The sequence below is a fragment of the Hemibagrus wyckioides genome, linkage group LG11 (genome assembly GCF_019097595.1).
Source record: "Hemibagrus wyckioides isolate EC202008001 linkage group LG11, SWU_Hwy_1.0, whole genome shotgun sequence".
In the NCBI taxonomy this organism is placed as follows: Eukaryota; Metazoa; Chordata; class Actinopteri; order Siluriformes; family Bagridae; genus Hemibagrus; species Hemibagrus wyckioides.
The window spans coordinates 28,183,834-28,203,007 of NC_080720.1; the positions used below are offsets into that span (position 1 = coordinate 28,183,834).

The 19,174-nt window shown below is 41.5% G+C and overlaps 2 protein-coding genes across 3 annotated transcripts; both read left to right on the forward strand.

Annotated features, from left to right (window-relative positions):
- Nucleotides 1-81: 81 nt before the first annotated feature.
- On the forward strand, nt 82-8,080 carry LOC131361612 (probable ATP-dependent RNA helicase DDX5). Its single transcript, XM_058402945.1, has 13 exons — nt 82-246; nt 2,133-2,304; nt 2,420-2,516; nt 2,657-2,790; nt 3,100-3,165; nt 3,571-3,712; nt 3,849-4,009; nt 4,124-4,296; nt 4,416-4,526; nt 4,864-4,925; nt 5,013-5,072; nt 6,775-6,996; nt 7,291-8,080. Exons 1-13 carry the CDS (start codon nt 206-208, stop codon nt 7,683-7,685), a joined length of 1,836 nt encoding a protein of 611 aa, XP_058258928.1. The 5' UTR covers nt 82-205; the 3' UTR covers nt 7,686-8,080.
- Nucleotides 8,081-9,935: 1,855 nt separating this feature from the next.
- On the forward strand, nt 9,936-18,172 carry polg2 (polymerase (DNA directed), gamma 2, accessory subunit). 2 transcript variants are annotated; one of them, XR_009205964.1, is made up of 8 exons: nt 9,936-10,449; nt 12,056-12,173; nt 13,519-13,624; nt 14,096-14,281; nt 15,447-15,587; nt 16,707-16,787; nt 16,915-17,792; nt 17,874-17,921. XR_009205964.1 is itself a non-coding variant. In XM_058402060.1 (8 exons), the coding sequence occupies exons 1-8, from the start codon at nt 10,056-10,058 to the stop codon at nt 18,037-18,039; spliced, it is 1,293 nt and encodes a 430-aa protein (XP_058258043.1). In that variant the 5' UTR covers nt 9,936-10,055; the 3' UTR covers nt 18,040-18,172. The 2 variants fall into 2 exon arrangements, 1 of the variants encoding a protein (XP_058258043.1); XM_058402060.1 differs by having other exon boundaries at nt 17,692-17,792; nt 17,874-18,172.
- The last annotated feature ends 1,002 nt before the right edge of the window (nt 18,173-19,174 follow it).

Below are 19,174 nucleotides of genomic sequence, written 5' to 3' on the forward strand. Positions count from 1 at the left end.
CTGGCTGATTAAGGGTTAAAAGTAGTTCCGTGCGCGGCGGATTGATACAGCGTTTGCATGTTCTTGTATAGCATCTGATAAGGGGTTTTTTTTTTCCACCCGGCCGGTATTTTACAGAAGCCATTTTATAGTCGGTCGGAAAGGACTGACGAATTTAATAATATATTTTCTACTATATATTTTTTCCTCATTTAAAGTTTAACCAATGCCTGGATATTCAGACCGAGATCGTGGAAGAGATAGAGGGTAAGTATATATTTTAATGATCATTTTTTTCCCACCCAGTTGTGCCGCATCAATATGCTTAACAAGTAAAAACAACCGATTATAACCCAAGCTATAACTAACATTTGCGCCTACCAACGTTATCCACTTTTGCTTATTAATTATTTAGATTTTTGTCTTATTAGATAAAGATTTAATGGCGTTTCCTTACTTTGAGGAAAATAATTAAGCTCTTAATATTTACAAAACTTAAAAACAAGTCAGTGGTTTCGTTGTTGGCCTGGTTTTTCTTGAGGTCACCATGTGGACAAAAACATGGCCGAATCCTGAATCTCACGGTTTTGTATAAATAGAGTACTACATAGGCGGCCAAGGTAGGTTTTCCCCGACTCCACGGAAGTGCACTTGTATACCGAGTAGGGAGCCATTTGCATTACAGCCGTGAATGTGGATTCAAAATGCCGGCTCGCCTTGGCTTTGTTCTTGCACTGGTCAGGATTAAAATGGCAGCGAGGAATGCGCCACACAAGTGTGTTTTCCCGAGCAGATTTACAGCCGACATAGCAGGATGTAGCAGCATGCCAATGTATCCCAGTTGTAGCTAAACACACACAAGGTGTCGTGTCAATAGTAATAAAACAATAATAATAACAAGCCAGGACTTATTGTGGTGCATTCTACACAGAGAATCTTAGAAAACTAGTCCATGTGTGTTTAGGTTATGGATGCTGATCTCACCTTTCTATAGATTTTATGCATCGGTCCATCTAACTTGTATTCCATGCACTACCTTTGGGGAAAACTTCAAAAATTTTGCACGAGGAATATGAATATTTAACATTGTCAGTATAGAATCTGATCATTTGGCCCAAATCCTAACACAAAATTCCCAAAGAACATCATCCTAAAGCTCACACATGACAACCTATGGCTATTAGAATAATTTGTGGCCTAATCCAACCTACAGGGACATTCGGTACTTTCTGTGAAACTAAGTAATCTGTTAGTAATGGGATTGATGGCTCAATCAGATCGAAGTGTCTTTATGTAAAATCTTCAGCTGATGTGATTAAGATCCTGATCAGGTGGTAAGGGAAAGGTTTATCTAAATAGGAATAAATTGGCCATTTTTTCACTCGGATTCCAAAATACTTTGTGTACACGTGATGTGCAGTGGTGCGTAGGTTTTATTTCGGTAACAGAAAAAAGATTTTGCGATAAGATCTCTTCCACTTTCAGTACTAGGGCGGTGGTAGCTTAAGTGGTAGAGGCTCTGACCGGAAGATCAGGGTTCAAGCCTCAACACCGCCAAGCTGCCACTGTTTGGCCCTTGAGCAAGGCCCTTAACCCCAACTGCTCCAGGGGCACTGTATCGTGGCTGTCCCTGCACTCTGACCCCAACCCCCAAGGATGGTATATGCGAAGATAGAATTTCCCTGTGCAGTAATGTTTATATGTGACAACTTAACTTCTTTATCACACTGTTGTTGTAAGCTAAAAGCAGAGTGGCTGTGGGGAAAGGCAGCGTGCTGTGCTGCTTAGCCGAAAATAGATCATTGTATTCGTATAGTAATGCTGTGTGTTTGGTGGCAGTCACGTATGAGAAGGTTAGGTGGTAGGAATGCTAGAAATGGCAGCAGAGGGAACAGTGTAATGTGTTGACAATTGTAGCACAGCCAAAGGGTTTTCAGTGCAGTCCGCATGCCCTGCCCGGAAAGACTGAGGATGCTGTAGTATGATTTTAAATGAGTCTAATGGGAGACGTGGAAATTTTTCAAAGAGCTGTTGCCAGATACAAAATGAATGAGAACCACTGGAGTAAGGAACCTGATGGGGAAATGTCCTAAATGGTATTTTGAAAGTCTCCAGTGAAGTAACTAACCTAACATTTGTGTTTTCTGCTACAGTTATGGCAGCAGCGCTCCTCGATTCGGCGGAGGCCGCAGTGGCCCTCCTCCGTCCGGAAAATTCGGTAATCCCGGCGACAGACTACGCAAACGACACTGGAACCTTGACAAGCTTCCAAAATTTGAGAAAAACTTCTATAAGGAGCATCCTGATGTCACCAGGAGATCAATGGTTAGTCAGTCTTTTAACTGGTGATTATTCCACTGTACCAGTTTTATTTGAATGTGTGAGACTTTCACCTAGCTGTGTCCAATCTAATCACTTATTTCTGTTTCCTGGAAAACAGCAAGAGGTAGAACAGTATCGGCGGGCGAAAGAAGTCACAGTCAAAGGCAGAGATTGCCCAAAGCCTATCATTAAATTTCATGAAGCCACCTTCCCAAGTTAGTATATGACATTTTTTTCATAACCATAAAATGTCTCTGCTGTTACTTCTAATAAAGCAGCTGACATACTCACCCAAGATATTAATGCCATTCTCTGCACTAGAGTGTTCATGGAAGACACTATATTTCTGTTACAGATTATGTAATGGATGTTATCAATAAGCAGACATGGTCTGAGCCCACTCCCATCCAGGCTCAAGGGTGGCCACTCGCACTTAGCGGAAAAGACATGGTCGGCATCGCTCAAACCGGCTCTGGAAAAACCCTGGCAGTAAGTCATCTGATTCACAACATTCACATCTGTAGTTCTCAGGGTTTGTTCAAGATTCTGGAAGTGCTTGAATTTAGCTGAAGTAAATTTAAAGACTTAAAATATATTGTTGCATCTGGAATAGAGATTTATTTCCTTGTAAAATGCTGTTATTGGTCAATAGTGTAACCTTCCTATACTCGCCCATGACAACCCATAGCCTAGTTTCTTTTGACGCGTGTACCGTTCCATTGTTCTGAAAACCGGACTTGTCTTAGTCATAATTGCAGACACACAAAGTAAAAAAAGAATGCTCTCTTGTCTTGACAGTACCTGTTACCAGCCATCGTGCACATTAACCACCAGCCGTTCCTCGAGCACGGAGATGGACCTATTGTAAGTTTTTGACGTTTTAATTTGGAGTCCATAGTCATGCATGACTTTTTAGTTCTTTCTGGTCATTTTAAAATGTATACAGTAAGTCAATGAGATCGGAGGATTTTCTGTTCCTCCTGTTTATTCATGTGGTATACACTTTCGGTTATGTAATTTAAGTCTTATAATTTACACATAGCAGTAATCACAAACTTCCCATAGCTGCCTTTTTTTCCCACCTGATCATTAGACAAGAGGATTCTAATCGTGAGCAGTCTGACTCATAATCTATGGTTAACTAGTGAATTAAGGCTACCAAACTGCTGGACTATGTCTCTTCAGGATTGGCATTGGACTCTCGTCAGTTCTAAGCAGTTAGTTGGGTTGTTTTGTGCCTGACCTTTGTTCCCTTATCGCCTCTTTCAGTGCCTGGTGCTTGCCCCCACTCGTGAGCTGGCTCAGCAGGTGCAGCAAGTCGCTGCAGAGTATGGACGAGCCTCTCGCCTAAAATCCACCTGCATCTACGGAGGAGCTCCTAAAGGACCCCAGATTCGAGACCTTGAGAGAGGTGGAACAGGCTTTCAGCTTTTCAGACACTAGTTTCTGTTTTGTTCTTACTTTATTATGCTGTATTTGCTATTCAAATATATTCAAGTGCACTATAGTAGCGTAGGTTTATTCATGCAATTGTCTGTCTCCTCCAGGTGTTGAGATCTGCATTGCCACACCAGGTCGTCTGATCGACTTCCTGGAGGCAGGAAAGACCAACCTGCAACGCTGCACTTACCTGGTGTTGGACGAGGCTGACCGCATGCTGGACATGGGCTTTGAGCCGCAGATCCGCAAAATTGTAGATCAGATCCGTGTAAGTGTGAAGCGCATTCATCCTTCATGTCGTGCGAGTCCTTATGTTTGTTTGATAGTACAGAAAATGCGGTGTTTGAATCTTTTTTTTTGTTGTTGTTTCTCTCACCCACAGCCTGACAGGCAGACTCTAATGTGGAGCGCCACTTGGCCCAAAGAGGTGCGCCAACTGGCTGAAGATTTCTTGAAGGAGTACGTCCAGATCAATATCGGAGCTCTACAGCTCAGCGCCAACCACAACATCCTGCAAATTGTCGACGTCTGTAATGATGGAGAAAAGGATGACAAGTAAGTTTTGTTTTTAAAAATAAAAATGATAAAGAGCTTCAGAGGTCCTGAAACACATCCAAATGTCAGCTGCATTTTAAAGACTAATTAACCGCAATACTTTGTTTTTCCTCCTTCAGACTAATCCGCTTGCTGGAGGAGATCATGAGCGAGAAGGAGAATAAAACCATCATATTTGTAGAGACCAAAAGACGGTGTGATGAACTTACCCGGAGGATGAGGAGAGACGGGTAAGAGCACTCGGTCATTTCTGTTTTCAGGCTGTCCTGAAAATGACTGACTATTTACTTGAAGCGTATTCGTTCAATCTCCTGACTCATTTCTTTCAATAATCCTGTCGGCCTTGCCAGTTAACTAACCTACAAGAGTTCTATATATTAATTTTTTCTTTCATACTAGTTAATGGGTCAGCCTGTTTGACCTGAGAGACACTAGAGAAAATAAATAAGCAACAATAAGCATGACCATGTATATTCTGCAATGATTGTATTAGCAATGCAGACTGACCGTCAATTATGAATAATATAATTGACCTTGAGCCTAATGTGAGAGTGCTCTGTGTTCCAGTTGGCCTGCTATGGGAATTCATGGAGATAAAAGTCAGCAGGAGAGAGACTGGGTCCTGAATGGTAAGACATGTACGGGTCACTCTTAAGTTCTCCGCGCTCGGTCATCAGCCTTCCTCCCATCATAATCCTCCTCTTTCCATTTTATAGAGTTCAAGTACGGTAAAGCGTGCATCCTCATCGCGACAGATGTGGCCTCTCGGGGCTTAGGTCAGTATTTCTGGAGATGGCTTTGTCTTTGTGTCGTCTCTTTTCCTTTTTTTCTTTAGACACAACCCCAAGGAGAAAAAAAAAAACATTGTTTCACTTTTAAAGAAAGTGATTTTTGCTTTCTTTAACTTCTTCTCTATGCATTCTGAGTTTTTCTCACCTAAAGGTGCAGTCTTTGTGGCAGGGCCTAGGCATGACAAGCCCCAAGGCCGGCAGAGGGGGAAGGAGAAGTGGAAGTGAGCGACTGGCGGCCACCCAGTCGCTTAGAGAGGTGAAATTTATTTAAGAAAATGTCCGAGCTCAGCTCTGTGTGCCAGTAACCTTCAATAAGGCAGTGTGGCTAAGCCTTGGCTATGATAACCTAGTCTTAATAATACACACCTGTTCTCTGTCCATGGATTATCTATACCCAATAGACGTTTTGTTAACGGTTGATCTAGCCATCTTTCTATCTCAAACTACCAATGAATTAAAGCTTGATGCTGTTTGTTTATGCCTTGCATGCAGTTTGTAAGAGCGTTGTATGGCAAGTAGGCGCTTGTTTGAGATTTGGAAAGATCCTTCTTGTTGCATGGAAGATTACAAGCAATAATTAGAGGTTTAGTCAGTTTCTTTTTCCTGACTCAAAGCGCTGGTGTTCATGGAATGGAGAGAGCAGTTTTTCAACTTCCTGTATCTCAATTGGTGAGACTGGCACATGTATAAAGGGGCTCTGGGACACCTGTAGACAGTGGAGCAGAACGTTTGAATTATAGGGGGGAAAAAAAAAATCCTCAAAAAGAAAACAAATCAACAGCAATGACTATCCAATTCCACGATTTGAAGTTCCTCCCTCGCCTGCATTTTTCATTCTTTTCAAAAAGTCATGTCGAGACCTGCCAACGAGAGACATTTTCTCAAGTGAACACTGGCTTCTGGGAGCATCTTGCCTAGACGAGACTGTGATGAGGGATTTTGCGGTCGCTCATTAATAACCACAAACAGAGTGGGGGGAAGGAAGCAACTCTGTTTTTCCCCCTTGGTTTTTGTACTTTTGGCTCTTTTGGGTCCCCTCACGTTAGCCACGGTCTGTTTGGTCTGGGCAAGACGGCAGTGTGGCCTTTATTAGCGAGCTTCTTATGAGTGTGCTGAAAGGGGGGGGAAATCCTAAAAAAAAAAAAAAAAAGGACCTATAGAGCGGGGGGAAAAAGCCAAGCCGAACGGTCCTGTGTGTCGGCACATGAGGAGGCAAGAGTGCACATAGTGGCCCTACTGCGTTAGAAGCACCTGGATGTCACTTGACAATTTGTGGGGAGTTGGCTGCATTGGGAAAGGACTAGTGAATGCATACTCCTTAATGGTAAGACGTTTATTCTCATGGTTTGATAAACAAAAAGAGGGAGGGAGGTGGATGGTGACTTTAGGTCTGTTTTTGTTTCTTTTGTTTTTCTTTTTCAATTTTGGGAATTAAAGCAAATGGAGTGTGCATCCTTTCTCTCTTCCCATGGTAGTGTTCCCACTGAGACAGTTATGCTTTTTATTTATCCTAGGATTTGTGCCTTAACACTTTCCTGTTCTTTTCCAGCCCAGCTAAGTATCCAGTAATTTCCTAATTTCTTTGCTGTCTTTGCTAACTTGTGTTTTTTCGGTGTGGCGGCTGTGGTGTGCAAAAAAAAAATTGTCACCACGTTCCCTTTTTTTGCCACACTGCAACGCTTTACAGATGTGGAGGATGTGAAATTTGTCATCAATTATGACTACCCTAACTCCTCTGAGGACTATATCCACCGAATTGGCCGCACGGCCCGCAGTCAGAAAACGGGCACGGCCTACACCTTCTTTACGCCCAACAACATGAAACAGGCCAATGACCTGATCTCGGTCCTGCGCGAGGCCAATCAAGCCATCAACCCCAAACTGCTCCAGATGGCAGAGGACCGAGGAGGTAAAAACACTAAAATCGTCAAGGATTTATTAATAAATGAAACTGTTTATAATTGTTTAATGATGTGAACATCTGCAAACTAAGTCAGTTCCTGTTAAGAAACCATAACGGAACGTGTCAGTTGCTTGTTAAAGAAAATTAACCACCAACTACTGATACGATGAAAAGAATTCATATATAATCAAGTTTCTTTGTTGTTCTGCTGTGCTCACCTTCGGCTAGTTGGCATTTGCAGACTTTTTGTACTGGACAACGATTGTATTTTAACTCGCTGTTACTTCCGTCCTCTTGCAGGTCGTTCCAGAGGCGGTCGGGGAAGCTACAAGGACGACCGTCGGGACCGCTATTCCGGTGGGGGTAGGAGAGATTTTGGTAGCTATAGGGATAGAGATGGTGACAGGGGTTACAGTAGTGGCCCCAAAGCACAGAACGGGAGTTACAGTGGTGGCGGCAACTACAACAAAAGCAACGGTAGTAGCAGTAACTACAGTAGCAACAGCTACAACAGTGGGGGAAACCCAAACGCTTTCGGAAACCAGAACTTCCAGAACCAGCCATTCCAGGGGAACCAGGTGCCAGCCCAAAACGGAATGAACCACCCTCCATTCCCCTTTAACCCCCCTCAACCCCCCCAACAGCCTCCACAGCCCATGGTGCCCTACCCCATGCCCCCTGCTTTCCCCCAGTAGCCTAGAATCAGACACGCGCGCACACACACACACACACACACACACACACACACATAGATACTGAAGTAACTGTTAGTCTTGTTTAAAATTAATATTATTACAATTAAACTTTGTACTGTTTATTTTGCTTACCATGTGGTTGGAGGCCTGCTTATTAGTGCTGCACCCAACTGATTCTGAGTCCAAGTGATCTTAGTGCAGCTGAGAGACGGCTGTACACACTTCACCTCTTTTCTTTCTGTCCTTGTTTTGTTACATTCCTCAGTAATTTATTTTTACTAGGTAATGTATATTATTTTTTTTTGATTTCAGTGTATCTTCACAGTGGTATGTTTACAAAAGTTGATTGGAGGGCCATGCATGGACCCTCAAAATAAAGAAAAAAAAAACTCCAAGGACTTCTGTGTTATGATGTTACTCTTCATTTACTCTCAAGGCTAAGACGTAACGTGTTAGTCACCTGTCATGTCCATTTTAATGTCTGCACTATGTCTTGATATTTACTCTAGCATGGTTTGAGTAAAAGTCTTTAAAGTTTATGCAGGGCGGTGTGAAAGAAACCTCCAGTGACATTTTCCTTGTTAATGAGTGAACACAGGATTGGTCTGGGGCAGAATACAGTAACTCAAATGACCACTAGTCACAACCATAGAACACGCGTGTGATAGCCAACCTATTTCATGGCTCAACATTAGAAAACCACATCAGCTGCAGATATTTATGAGTCTGAACAGTTATGGGTAAAGAGCATTTTAAAGAAATTACAGATAATAGTTTCATAATTTAGGATTGGGGTGTAAATTATATCTACTGTAAGCACTGTTCTGTAGGCATCATAGCATCCACACACTACCTAAACAAGGCAGTCCCTTAAAACTGACAGACTTCGTAAGAAAAAATTCACTATATTGCCAAACGTTTTGGGACACCCCTTCAAATCACTGAATTCAGGTGTTGGGCTCGGCCCCTTAGTATCAGTGGAAGGAACTCCTAATGCTTCAGCATACCAAGACATTTTGGACGATTTCATGGTCCTAATTTTGTGGGAACAGTTTGGGGATGACCCCTTCCTGTTCCAACATGACTGCACACCAGTGCACAAAGCAAGCTCCATAAAGACATGGATGAGTGAGTTTGGTGTTGAGGAACTTGACTGACCTGCACAACCCAATAGAACGATGAATGAATTAGAGTGGAGACTCCGAGCCAGGCCAAAACTGGGACGTCTGCCTTTACATGCACATGAATGTAATATGGAGTTGTCCTGCCCTTTGCAGCTATAACAGCTTCAACTCTTCTAGGAAGGCTTTCCACAAGGTTTAGGAGTGTGTTTATGGGAATGTTTGACCATTCCACATTTGTGAGGTCAGGGACTGATGTTGGACAAGAAGGTCTGGCACGCAGTCTCCGCTCTAATTCATCCCAAAGGTGTTCTATCGGGTTGTGGTGCAGGCCAGTCAAGTTCCTCCACACCAAACTCAATCATCCGTGTCTTTATGGACCTTGCTTTGTGCCCTGGTGTGTAGTCAGTCATGTTGGAACAGGAAGGGGTCATCCCCAAACTGTTCCCAAAAAGTTGGGGGCATGAAATTGTCCAAAATGTCTTGGTATGCTGAAGAGTTCATTTCACTGGAACCAAGGGGCCAAGCCCAACCCCTGAAAATCAACACCTAAATTCAATGATTTTTGGAGGGGTGTCCCAAAACTTTTGGCAATATAGTGTATGTGCATCTCCGCTTCATAATATAAAAGTTGAACATGTTAACACCGACACAAAGGCCAAATATTATATTATATATATAAACATTTTAAAGGATACGTTAATAAGATTAGACTGATACGGTCCACCTTAAAACTTTACTGCAGTGGCAGACTGCCTCTAGGTGGCGACATTTACTTACAAAATAAGAGTTCATGCACTTACATACAGACAAAATATAAAAATGGAGAACGCTGAGCTTATCAATTTATCTATTTACTTTTTTTATATATTTTTATATGATATATCATTTTGTGATATCATTTCGTGATATTATTTTATAAAGCGATTGTTCTAAATTTCCCACCCGTCACAATTATGGCCAAATATAAAAGGTATCATTTCAGTTAGAATGTTAATACAAATGACAAGGTGAAATAATAATAATAATAATAAAAAAAATTTATTATTATTTTTTTTAAAATACTGTCCCAAGAAAACCAACAGTACTAATACGTAGAAATAATATAAAAGCCTCTTATCCGGAAATCATCTCGTATTTCCGGGTCTCTTTAAGGTCGCTGTTTCCACGTGTAATATTATGAAAACATCAGTAAGGTTAAAAGGTTCTCGCGTGAGATCTGAAAATCTAAGTTAGCCCTGACTCTACGATGCTTACCTACTGTATGAGAAAGCGACTTTGTCGTGTGAATTCGAACCTGCTGCAGTTCTATAAACACTACGGGAAGAGCAGCGATGGAGGATCTGATCCAGCCAGTAGCATGATGCAGCTGCTCCAGCGGCGGTTCTTCATCCCTCCAGAAGACTATCATGCTGTGTCTTTACTCAAAGGCAAGGCCTGTGCGTATGGACCCTTAGGAGTGGATCTGAAGAGGAACATGTTAGAGCAGTGGTGGTCTTCTATGGTCAGATCAAGACCTCAGGTGTTTGGGATAAGCACCCTTCATGGAGTAGGAGATAAGGGTGCAGGAGAAGTTGAGGATCTGTCTAAAGAGAGCAAGCTTGTTCGGCGGAGGCAACCTTTCCGGACCAGTCTCCTTCAAGGTGGGTTATATGACAGAAAAGGGAGGAAAATGTGCAACTCCATTTCTAAAGAGCCCCAGTGCTCTGCTCCACACATACACTATATTGCCAAAAGTTTTTGGACGCCCCTCTAAATCACTGAATTGGGCTCGTCCCCTTAGTTCCAGCAAACTCTTAATGCTTCAGCATACCAAGACATTTTGGACAATTTCATGCATTGTGGGAACAGTTTGGGAATGACCCCTTCCTGTTCCAACATGACTGCACACCAGTGCACAAAGCAAGGTCCATAAAGACATGGATGAGTGAGTTTGGTGTGGAGGAACTTTACAGAGTCCTGACCTCAACCTGATAGAACACCTTTAGGATGAATTAGAGCGGAGACTGCGAGCCAGAACCTTCTCGTCCAACATCAGTGCCTGACCTCACAAATGCGCTTCTAGAGGAGTTCCCATAAACACAATCCTAAACCTTCCCAGAAGAGTTGAAGCTGTTATAGCTGCAAAGGGCGGGCCAACTCCATATTACATTCATGTGCATGTAAAGGCGGACGTCCCAAAACCTTTGGCAATATAAGTGTACCTGATACACATGCATCGCTTAATGGAACGCCAGACATCATTTATATGGTCACGTGATGGTCTGAATGATGTAAAGGAGCTTAAAGACACCTTGCTTTTATCTTTACAGTTACAATAACCCTCTGCTTTCATTACGTACATTTCTATTTACAGTATTTAGGTGAGATGAAGCCATAACATCGACATTAGTTATGATAGATCATTATATTTTCAACTGTCTCGTCCTGACCCAGTGAAATAAAAAGTTTAATAATGAGGCGATGTCCAGGCTCAGGTGTGCTGGCACAGACGAGTTGGAAAATGGTGCTCTAACGTTAAATTGTAGGGTTTATTTATGAGGAGGAGAAATATTTAGTTTCCTCTATGATGTATGCACCTCAAAATATATATAATCTATAACAAGAGCTATGGCTGAATTTGCAGCTCTAATATTTATAGTAATATGCCTGTAGTTATTTTCTGTAGCGTACACAAAGACTTGCATGTTGGTTGCGCCACATGACCCAAGACCTCATTGTTTTTAATGTGTTGTTAAATTTTAATAAAGGAAAACGTAGAACTGATGACACAGTGATGTTTTCAGTAAAGAGGCGTTCATGGAAGGAGTCTCCACTTTCAGCGCTTTGTAATATTCGTTTCATTTCCTGAAATTTTCCATCTTTAGGGGAAGCTAGTACTTTCTGGTTTCTCGTTAACATGACAAGCTACAATTTCTTGCCACATTCGTATCAATAAACAGAGGCTAATTTGTTGTGGTGTCAGTGGACAGTTTATAGAAATGCAGCCAGGTGGTAACAGAAACTGTGCTTTTTGTTGGGCCGCATCACGGTACTCCGGTGTGGATTATTTTCCTGTGAAGATGCATTTAGTCATGTTTCGTTCTAAAAAGTTTGCAAATAAGTATTCGAACATCACCTCCAGAATTGTCTGTATACTTCAGCTAGCTAGTGATAAACACGGCTTTACTGCGGTTAACAGAAGGCAGTTCTGTGTCTTGAAACTCACCGATTTGTTCAATGATCTGTTCTTTGCTTTGGGATGGACAGGTGCTTTGGCGCAGTACATCCCATCCCTGGAGCTCATGAACAGGAAGCTGCCGTTTGGTCTGGCTGAAACGGGTCTGTGTTACCGGCCTGAAGAGGATGACTCTGATGCAATCGGTTGGTGAGGTTTCAGCTTTTCACTTTTATCATCATCAACCTTGATTTATAAAAATTAACCCAGTTGCTTGTGTGGGTATGAACCTCATATTACCAAAGATTTAGAGTATACCATTCAGGCATAATTTTGTGACCACCTGTGTAATATTGTGTTGGTCCCCCTTTTGCTGCCAAAACAGTCCTGACCCGTCAAGACATGGACTCCACACTAGGTGTGCTGTGGTATCTGGCAGCAAGATGTTAGAAGCAGATCCTTTAAGTCCTGTAAGTTGTGAGGTGGGGCCTCCATGGAACAGACTTGTAGGTCCGGCACATCCCACAGATCCTCGATTGGATTGAGATCTGGGGAATTTGGAGGCCAAGTCAACACCTCAAACTCACTGTGCTCATCAAACCATTCCTGAAACATTTTTGCTTTGTGGCACGGCGCATTATCCTACTGAAAGAGGCCACAGCCATCAGGGAATACCGTTTCTATGAAAGGGTGTAGATGGTCTGCAACAATGCTTAGGTAGGTGGTACGTGTCAAAGTAACGTCCACATGGATGGCAGGACCCAAGGTTTCCCAGCAGAACATTGCCCAAAGCATGACACTGCTTCCGCCGGCTTGGCTTCTTCCCATAGTGCAAAGAATGTAAAAGAAAACGTGATTCATCAGACCAGGCCACCTTCCTCCATTGCTCTGTGGTCCAGTTCTGATGCTCGCATACCTATTGTTGGTGCTTTCGATGGTGCACAGGGGTCAGCATGGGCACCCTGACTGGTCTGCGGCTATGCAGCACACCATACACATGCACTGTGTATTCTGACATCTTTCTTTCAGAACCAGCATTAACTTCTTCAGCAATTTGAGCAACAGTAGCTCGTCTGTTGGATCGGATCACACGGGTACAGCCTTCGCTCCCGACGTGCATCGATCAGCCTTTGCCGCCCATGACCCTGTCTCCGGTTCACCACTGTTCCTTCCTTGGACCATTTTTATAGATACTGACCACTGCAGACCGGGAACACCCCACAAGAGCTGCAGTTTTGGAGATGCTCTGATCCAGTGGTCTAGCCATCACAATTAGGTCCTTGTCAAACTCGCTCAAATCCTTACGCTTGTCCATTTTTCCTGCTTCTAACATCAACTTTGAGGACAAAATGTTCACTTGCTGCCTAATATATCCCACCCACTAACAGGTGCCATGATGAGGAGATCATCAGTGTTACTTACTTCACCTGTCAGTGGTCATAATGTTATGCCTGATCGATGTGTATCTGGATATACTCAATATTGCATTTCTATATATATTTATCAGTGGAGCTGGTCATCTAAAGCAGATTGCTTTGCTTTTTCCCTCTGATAGCTCTGCAGAGGTGACTGAGGCGTCGCTCGTGTGGTTCTGTTCCTTCCGGACGTCCTTGCAGTGGCTCGACTACTGGACACAACACAGACTACAGTGGTGGAGAAAGGTGAACACTCAGAGAACACAGTTTCTTTTTATTTGATCTATTGCTTGCATTTACCTCATGCTCTCAGGGTTTTGCAGCATTTGTTCATCGCGACATTTTCTCTCATTTATATAACTGACAATTGAGAGTTAAGGGCCTTGCTCAAGGGTCCAGCAGTGACAGTTTGGTGGTCCCCAGTGGAGTTTACGCTGTGGTTTTCTCTGGATATGCCAGTTTCCTCCCTCTATCCAAAGACATGCAAGCTCTCTAAATTGTCCATAGTGTATGATTGTGTCCTGGAATGGGTTGGTACCATCCAGGGTGTCCAATGCATTGTACCTCGAGTCTCCTGCAATAGACTTCAGGCTCCCTGTGACCCTGTGTAGAATATGCGATAATGAAAAAGGATGGATTTATGTATTATTTATGGATTTCGTTTAATACTTTTTGGCACCATCTCTATATCTAACCATAAATCAACCTTTTGTACAGTTTGCTTTAGGGCCATCTGACTTCAGCATGTGTGACGTTCAGGATGATGAGCTAATCGACGGCGCGTCCCGTGGAGCGAAGGTGCTCTATAAGTTCCCCTGGGGCACAGAGACGCTGGAAACACTGTGGATGTTCAGCGAAGCGGAGCTGCTCAAGAGGCACCCGAGCAATCAAGCCAAACTAGAAGTGAGTGGCAATGTATTTCCTGCTGAATACTGAATACTCCAGATCCATTTATTTGCTTTATAGTACTAAAGTGTGTCCAATATTACTGCTGCTGTTTATGTCCAAATATTCACATCATCTTCTTTACAGCTGAGTGCACTGAGGACAAATCATCATTTTTAATCATTCAACAAATCAGAAGCATGGTTTAGTGAATTCAAAGCTGTAATGCTTCATAAACATGATTTAGTGTCTTAGCAACTTCCCTGTCGGAGCGTGACAATAATAAAAAAATAATATTAGACAGATAGATAGATAGATAAATAAATAAATAAATAAATAAATAATAGTAATAACTAAACAAACAAATAAATAAAATCAAATATAAAATAATCATTCAACAAATCAGAAGCATGTAAAAATAATCATTCAACAAATATAAAATAAAAATAAAAACAAATATAAAATAATCATTCAACAAATATAAAATAAAAATAAAAACAAATATAAAATAATCATTCAACAAATATAAAATAAAAATAAAAACAAATATAAAATAATCATTCAACAAATATAAAATAAAAATAAAAACAAATATAAAATAATCATTCAACAAATATAAAATCAAAATAAAAACAAATATAAAATAATCATTCAACAAATCGGAAGCATGATTTAATGAATTCAAAGCTGTGATGGTTCATAAACATGATTTAGTATCTTAGTAACTTCCCGGTCGGAGCATGATAATAATAAAACATTAATAATATTAAATAAATAAATAACCAAAAAAATCAAATAAAATATACAATAATACAATAATGTGCATAATAATATAACATGTTGGATATAATGGAGGGTGGAAGCCATTTTGTTAAATTAAAACCAGTTTGCAGTGATTCATATGATGCAACAATATACTAAGATCTTATTAGTACTGCACATTTCACCTTTTTAGCTATCTTCATATTTGCATTAATATGTTTTTATTTTTGCATAGTGTTACATTAGACAGTCCGTATTTTCTATCCCACATTATTTTTTTATTTTTTTTGGAGTGTAAACACAAGTGCCTGTGTTTAAAAGTAAATCTCCCGTCTCTGGCTCAGACTCTGGCTCGCTTATAAAGTGCCACAGATTACCTGCAATTATCTTTCTAATTCACGCTTGTCCTATTGGCCTACAGTGCAGAGACGGGAAGAAAGCTGTAGTGCCTCATGTCCTCTCTCTCGGTGCGAATATGGACAGGGGAGTCCTGGCTGTCCTCCTGAACTCCTTACAGGACATCCAGAAAGTGGACAACAAGCAGAGGCTTCATCAGAGAACAGTATGTCATGCTGCAAAGTCGTTTCGCTTTAATTGGAGTTACAGTTCAATGAATTTGGCAGACTGTTGTATTCAGAGACACTTAGAAGATGAGAGGTTTGCACAAGGTCTTGCTTAAGGACAAAGTGCAGTATGTGGACAGAATTCTGATTCACAGACATCCAATGCTCATATTCATGGATTCATAGAGGAATCAAACGCTTAAGGCTCTGACTTACTGATCACAGGTTCAAGCCCCAGCACTACCAAGCTGCCACTATTGGGCCCTTAACCCTCTCTGCTTCAGGGTGCAGTATCATGGCTGACCCTGTGCTCTGACTCCACACCGAGATATGCAAAGACTGTAATGTACATGGAACAAGTCAGGACGACTTCTTATTCTTCTTCCATTTACATTTCTGGCACTTGGCAGACGCCTTTATCCAGAGCGACTTACATTACATCTCAATTTTTTTAAACAACTGAGCAAATGAGGGTTAAGGACCTTGCTCCCTTGCTCAGGGGCCCAGCACTGGCAACTTGGTGGACCTGGGATTCGAACCCACAACCTTCCGATCAGTAATCTTCTTCTATATCATTTGCTGCCCTGAAAAAAGAAATATTCTGTCACTCAGATTAAAGAAATATAGTTTACATAACAACATTACAGTCATTTGGCTGCTTAGATTAAAGTAGATTCTGATGATTGCATTAAATGATGCAGATGTTACATTGTGAAATCTCTTGAGGATGTCGGCGCTGATTTGATCTATAACTAGTATTACATTTACACGATTAAAACGCGCATGGTAGAATAGTGCCGTGGAAATACAGTGGTTCTGTTGCATGGGTTCGATTCCCAGCTTCGGGGTTGGAGTGTGAAAATACACGCTCAAATCATAAACTCTTTTTTTCCCACTGTGATAATTCCATTATCTTTATCAAGCCTGAAAAGGCTTTTATACAAATAGACAGCTGTGGAAATGTTTTTCATGAAAGAAATGAAAAGTTTTCTACAAGTATCTCACAATAGCATTTTTCTACTGGAGACTGTACCGTTCAGCTTTAAGTAGAAAAGCACTGAACTTTTCAGCATTGCATATGTTTCCTACCTGCTCAGATCCTTCTCCGTTTCCTCCAGGTGTTGAAGCTACATCCTACATTAGCTCCGGTTAAAGTGGCACTGGATATGGGCAAAGGATCCACCTCAGAGCTCAGACAGGTACCAGACCTCTCATTTCATTTCATTTCATTTATTCTCTGTCTACAAATCAGGACATCTGAATGAAACTCCTGTTCGATTTGTCAGTCCAGTGTGTCACCAATTCAATCCGGTTTTATTTGCATAGAATCGAACTTTTAACAGAATTTATTACATCAACCATTGATCCCTAATGAGCAAGCCAGACGCGATGATGTTGAGGATGAACTCCGAGACGACATCAGGAAGAAATCATGAGAGGAAGCAGACTCGTAAGGAAACGCATCCTCGTCTGGGTGATACCGGACGAGTGTGATTTATAAATCGTTTCCCTTCTACAACAAATATTAAAATAAATAAATAAAATTTTGTGATTTTTTTTTTTTATCCGTTTTAAGAAGGGGGAGCTAAACGTGTCCTCGCAAATCACAAGGCTGATGTCGGTTTTTCAGTTAACTATGCGTGTTTCTGATCTCACTTTGTCTTTCGACTCAGAAATGTAAAACTAGTCTTAGGGAGCTCTGGAAATAGTGCCGGTTGAAACTAACATTAGGACGACGTTAAAATGGAATTTAGGCTGGTTTAGTCGTGTCTTTGTCATGTCACACTCCACAGTGGTGGATAATATGAAGCTCATATGAAAGTAGACACTCGGGACCTTAAGGATTTATAGTTTTTAATAAGTATTTCTTTAATCTAGCCGATTAGGGGAATAAATCGTTATATTTTTCCACCGAATTGTTTCTATCATGTTGATATCAAACCCATGTCTGCTCTCTGAGACGCCCCATCATAAACATCTATCATTTCAAGGCGTTATCATCAACCACTGTTGACAACTCCGTGTAAGGTTATCCCAACAGAGGAGAAAAAACACACCCCTCATACTGAAAGAGTCCTAACTTGGGTTATAAATATCTTAAAGGTGTGTGAGGGTCTTCTTCACGAACTCCTAGAAGTAGGAATCAGTGCATGGCCTGGATACATGGACACCACACATTCCTCCATGGACAAACTGCACACCAAGTAAGGGCTTGTCTTTACAGAGTCTTTACCCTGTTACCAATATACTGTACGTCAATCATGTGTCTTTGGTGCTGTGTGTAGGTATGATGAGATGGGAGTGCTGTTTACGGTGATGGTCGGAGAGAACACTCTGGAGAACGGGCTCCTGTTGGTCCGCAACCGTGACACCACCGTCAGAGAGACGATGCACATCTCCGAGATCAGAGAGTTTATTCTCAAATGCATATCGAAGGCGGAAAACATCTGATTTGCCACTGGATTTGACCAGAAATTTATTATACTCAGTTTGATACTTTGAAAATGTGTTAATTATTATTAATTTTTTTTTTATTGAAGTGAAACTCTTCTGTGAATATGTTTATATTAAAATATTCCTGATGTGCTAGTACTTCTGGTGCTAATGTGTTGGATGGTGCTGTATTTCTGTTATACCTGTGAGAAGTTAGAGGTTGTGTTACTCTGTTTTGACACATTGCAAGCACACTTATTAAGGTGTTTAATAGGACAAAAAATATTAGTAATAACTAATCAGATGCTGCTGTTAGAGAGTCAAAAAAACGAAAGCGCAAGTTCCAGAATTGATTGCAGTTACAGCAGAGACTGGACTTGGTTAGTTATCACATCTTCCGGATGACAGACACGCTGGACGTGACGATGAAAGGACGTCTTTTTCTGACACAAGTAAGTAAGTAAGTAAGTAAATAAGGATAGCATCCTCACTTAAGAGTTGGGGAAAGTACCTAGATGTCAAGTAACCACAAATGATCCTCAATACAATTATACAACTGTATGGGATATAATAATAAAAAATAAATTGGTACTGGTACTATTAGTAAATTAGTACTATTGGCACTGTTGCCTCACAGCAAGAAGGGGTTTCCTGGGTTTGATTCCTGTGTTCGAACAGGCAGGGGCCTTTCTGTGTGCCTGTTCTCCCCGTTCCTGCGAGGGTTTACTCCGGGTACTCCGGTTTCCTCCCACAGTCCAAAAACATGTACATTAAGTTGCTTGGTAATACTAAATCACCCATAGGAGTGAGTGTGGTTGTCTGTCTATATGTGTGGCCCTGTGATGGACCGGTGACCTGTCCAGGGTGTACCCCTGCCTTTCGCTCAATGTGTGCTGGGATAGTCTCTAGCAGATCCCCATGTCGTTTTAGAGGGGTCGTTTTTATAGGGTATAGTAATTCTCAGAAAAGTTTGCTAATGAGTTAAAACAATCATGAGACAACAAATGATAGGAGGGTTAATGATGCCAGGATTAACCTTTTTACTTGACCACATCAGGCCTGATTCTGCGTATTTGAGAGCCATTTTGTTGTTGATGTTACTGCTGTTAAGGATCGCCTCGTTAAAAATTGCTGTCTGATTGAAGATGTGAAA

Bases quoted from the DNA above. Each gene is read 5' to 3' on its own strand.
- LOC131361612 (XM_058402945.1), top strand. From the start codon at position 206: ATGCCTGGATATTCAGACCGAGATCGTGGAAGAGATAGAGG. The intron at 3,166-3,570 runs GTAAGTTTTTGA...CGCCTCTTTCAG, and splicing joins AGCACGGAGATGGACCTATT to TGCCTGGTGCTTGCCCCCAC. The intron at 4,297-4,415 runs GTAAGTTTTGTT...TTCCTCCTTCAG, and splicing joins GATGGAGAAAAGGATGACAA to ACTAATCCGCTTGCTGGAGG.
- polg2 (XM_058402060.1), top strand. From the start codon at position 10,056: ATGCTTACCTACTGTATGAGAAAGCGACTTTGTCGTGTGAATTCGAAC. The intron at 12,174-13,518 runs GTGAGGTTTCAG...TCCCTCTGATAG, and splicing joins GACTCTGATGCAATCGGTTG to CTCTGCAGAGGTGACTGAGG. The intron at 14,282-15,446 runs GTGAGTGGCAAT...ATTGGCCTACAG, and splicing joins GCAATCAAGCCAAACTAGAA to TGCAGAGACGGGAAGAAAGC.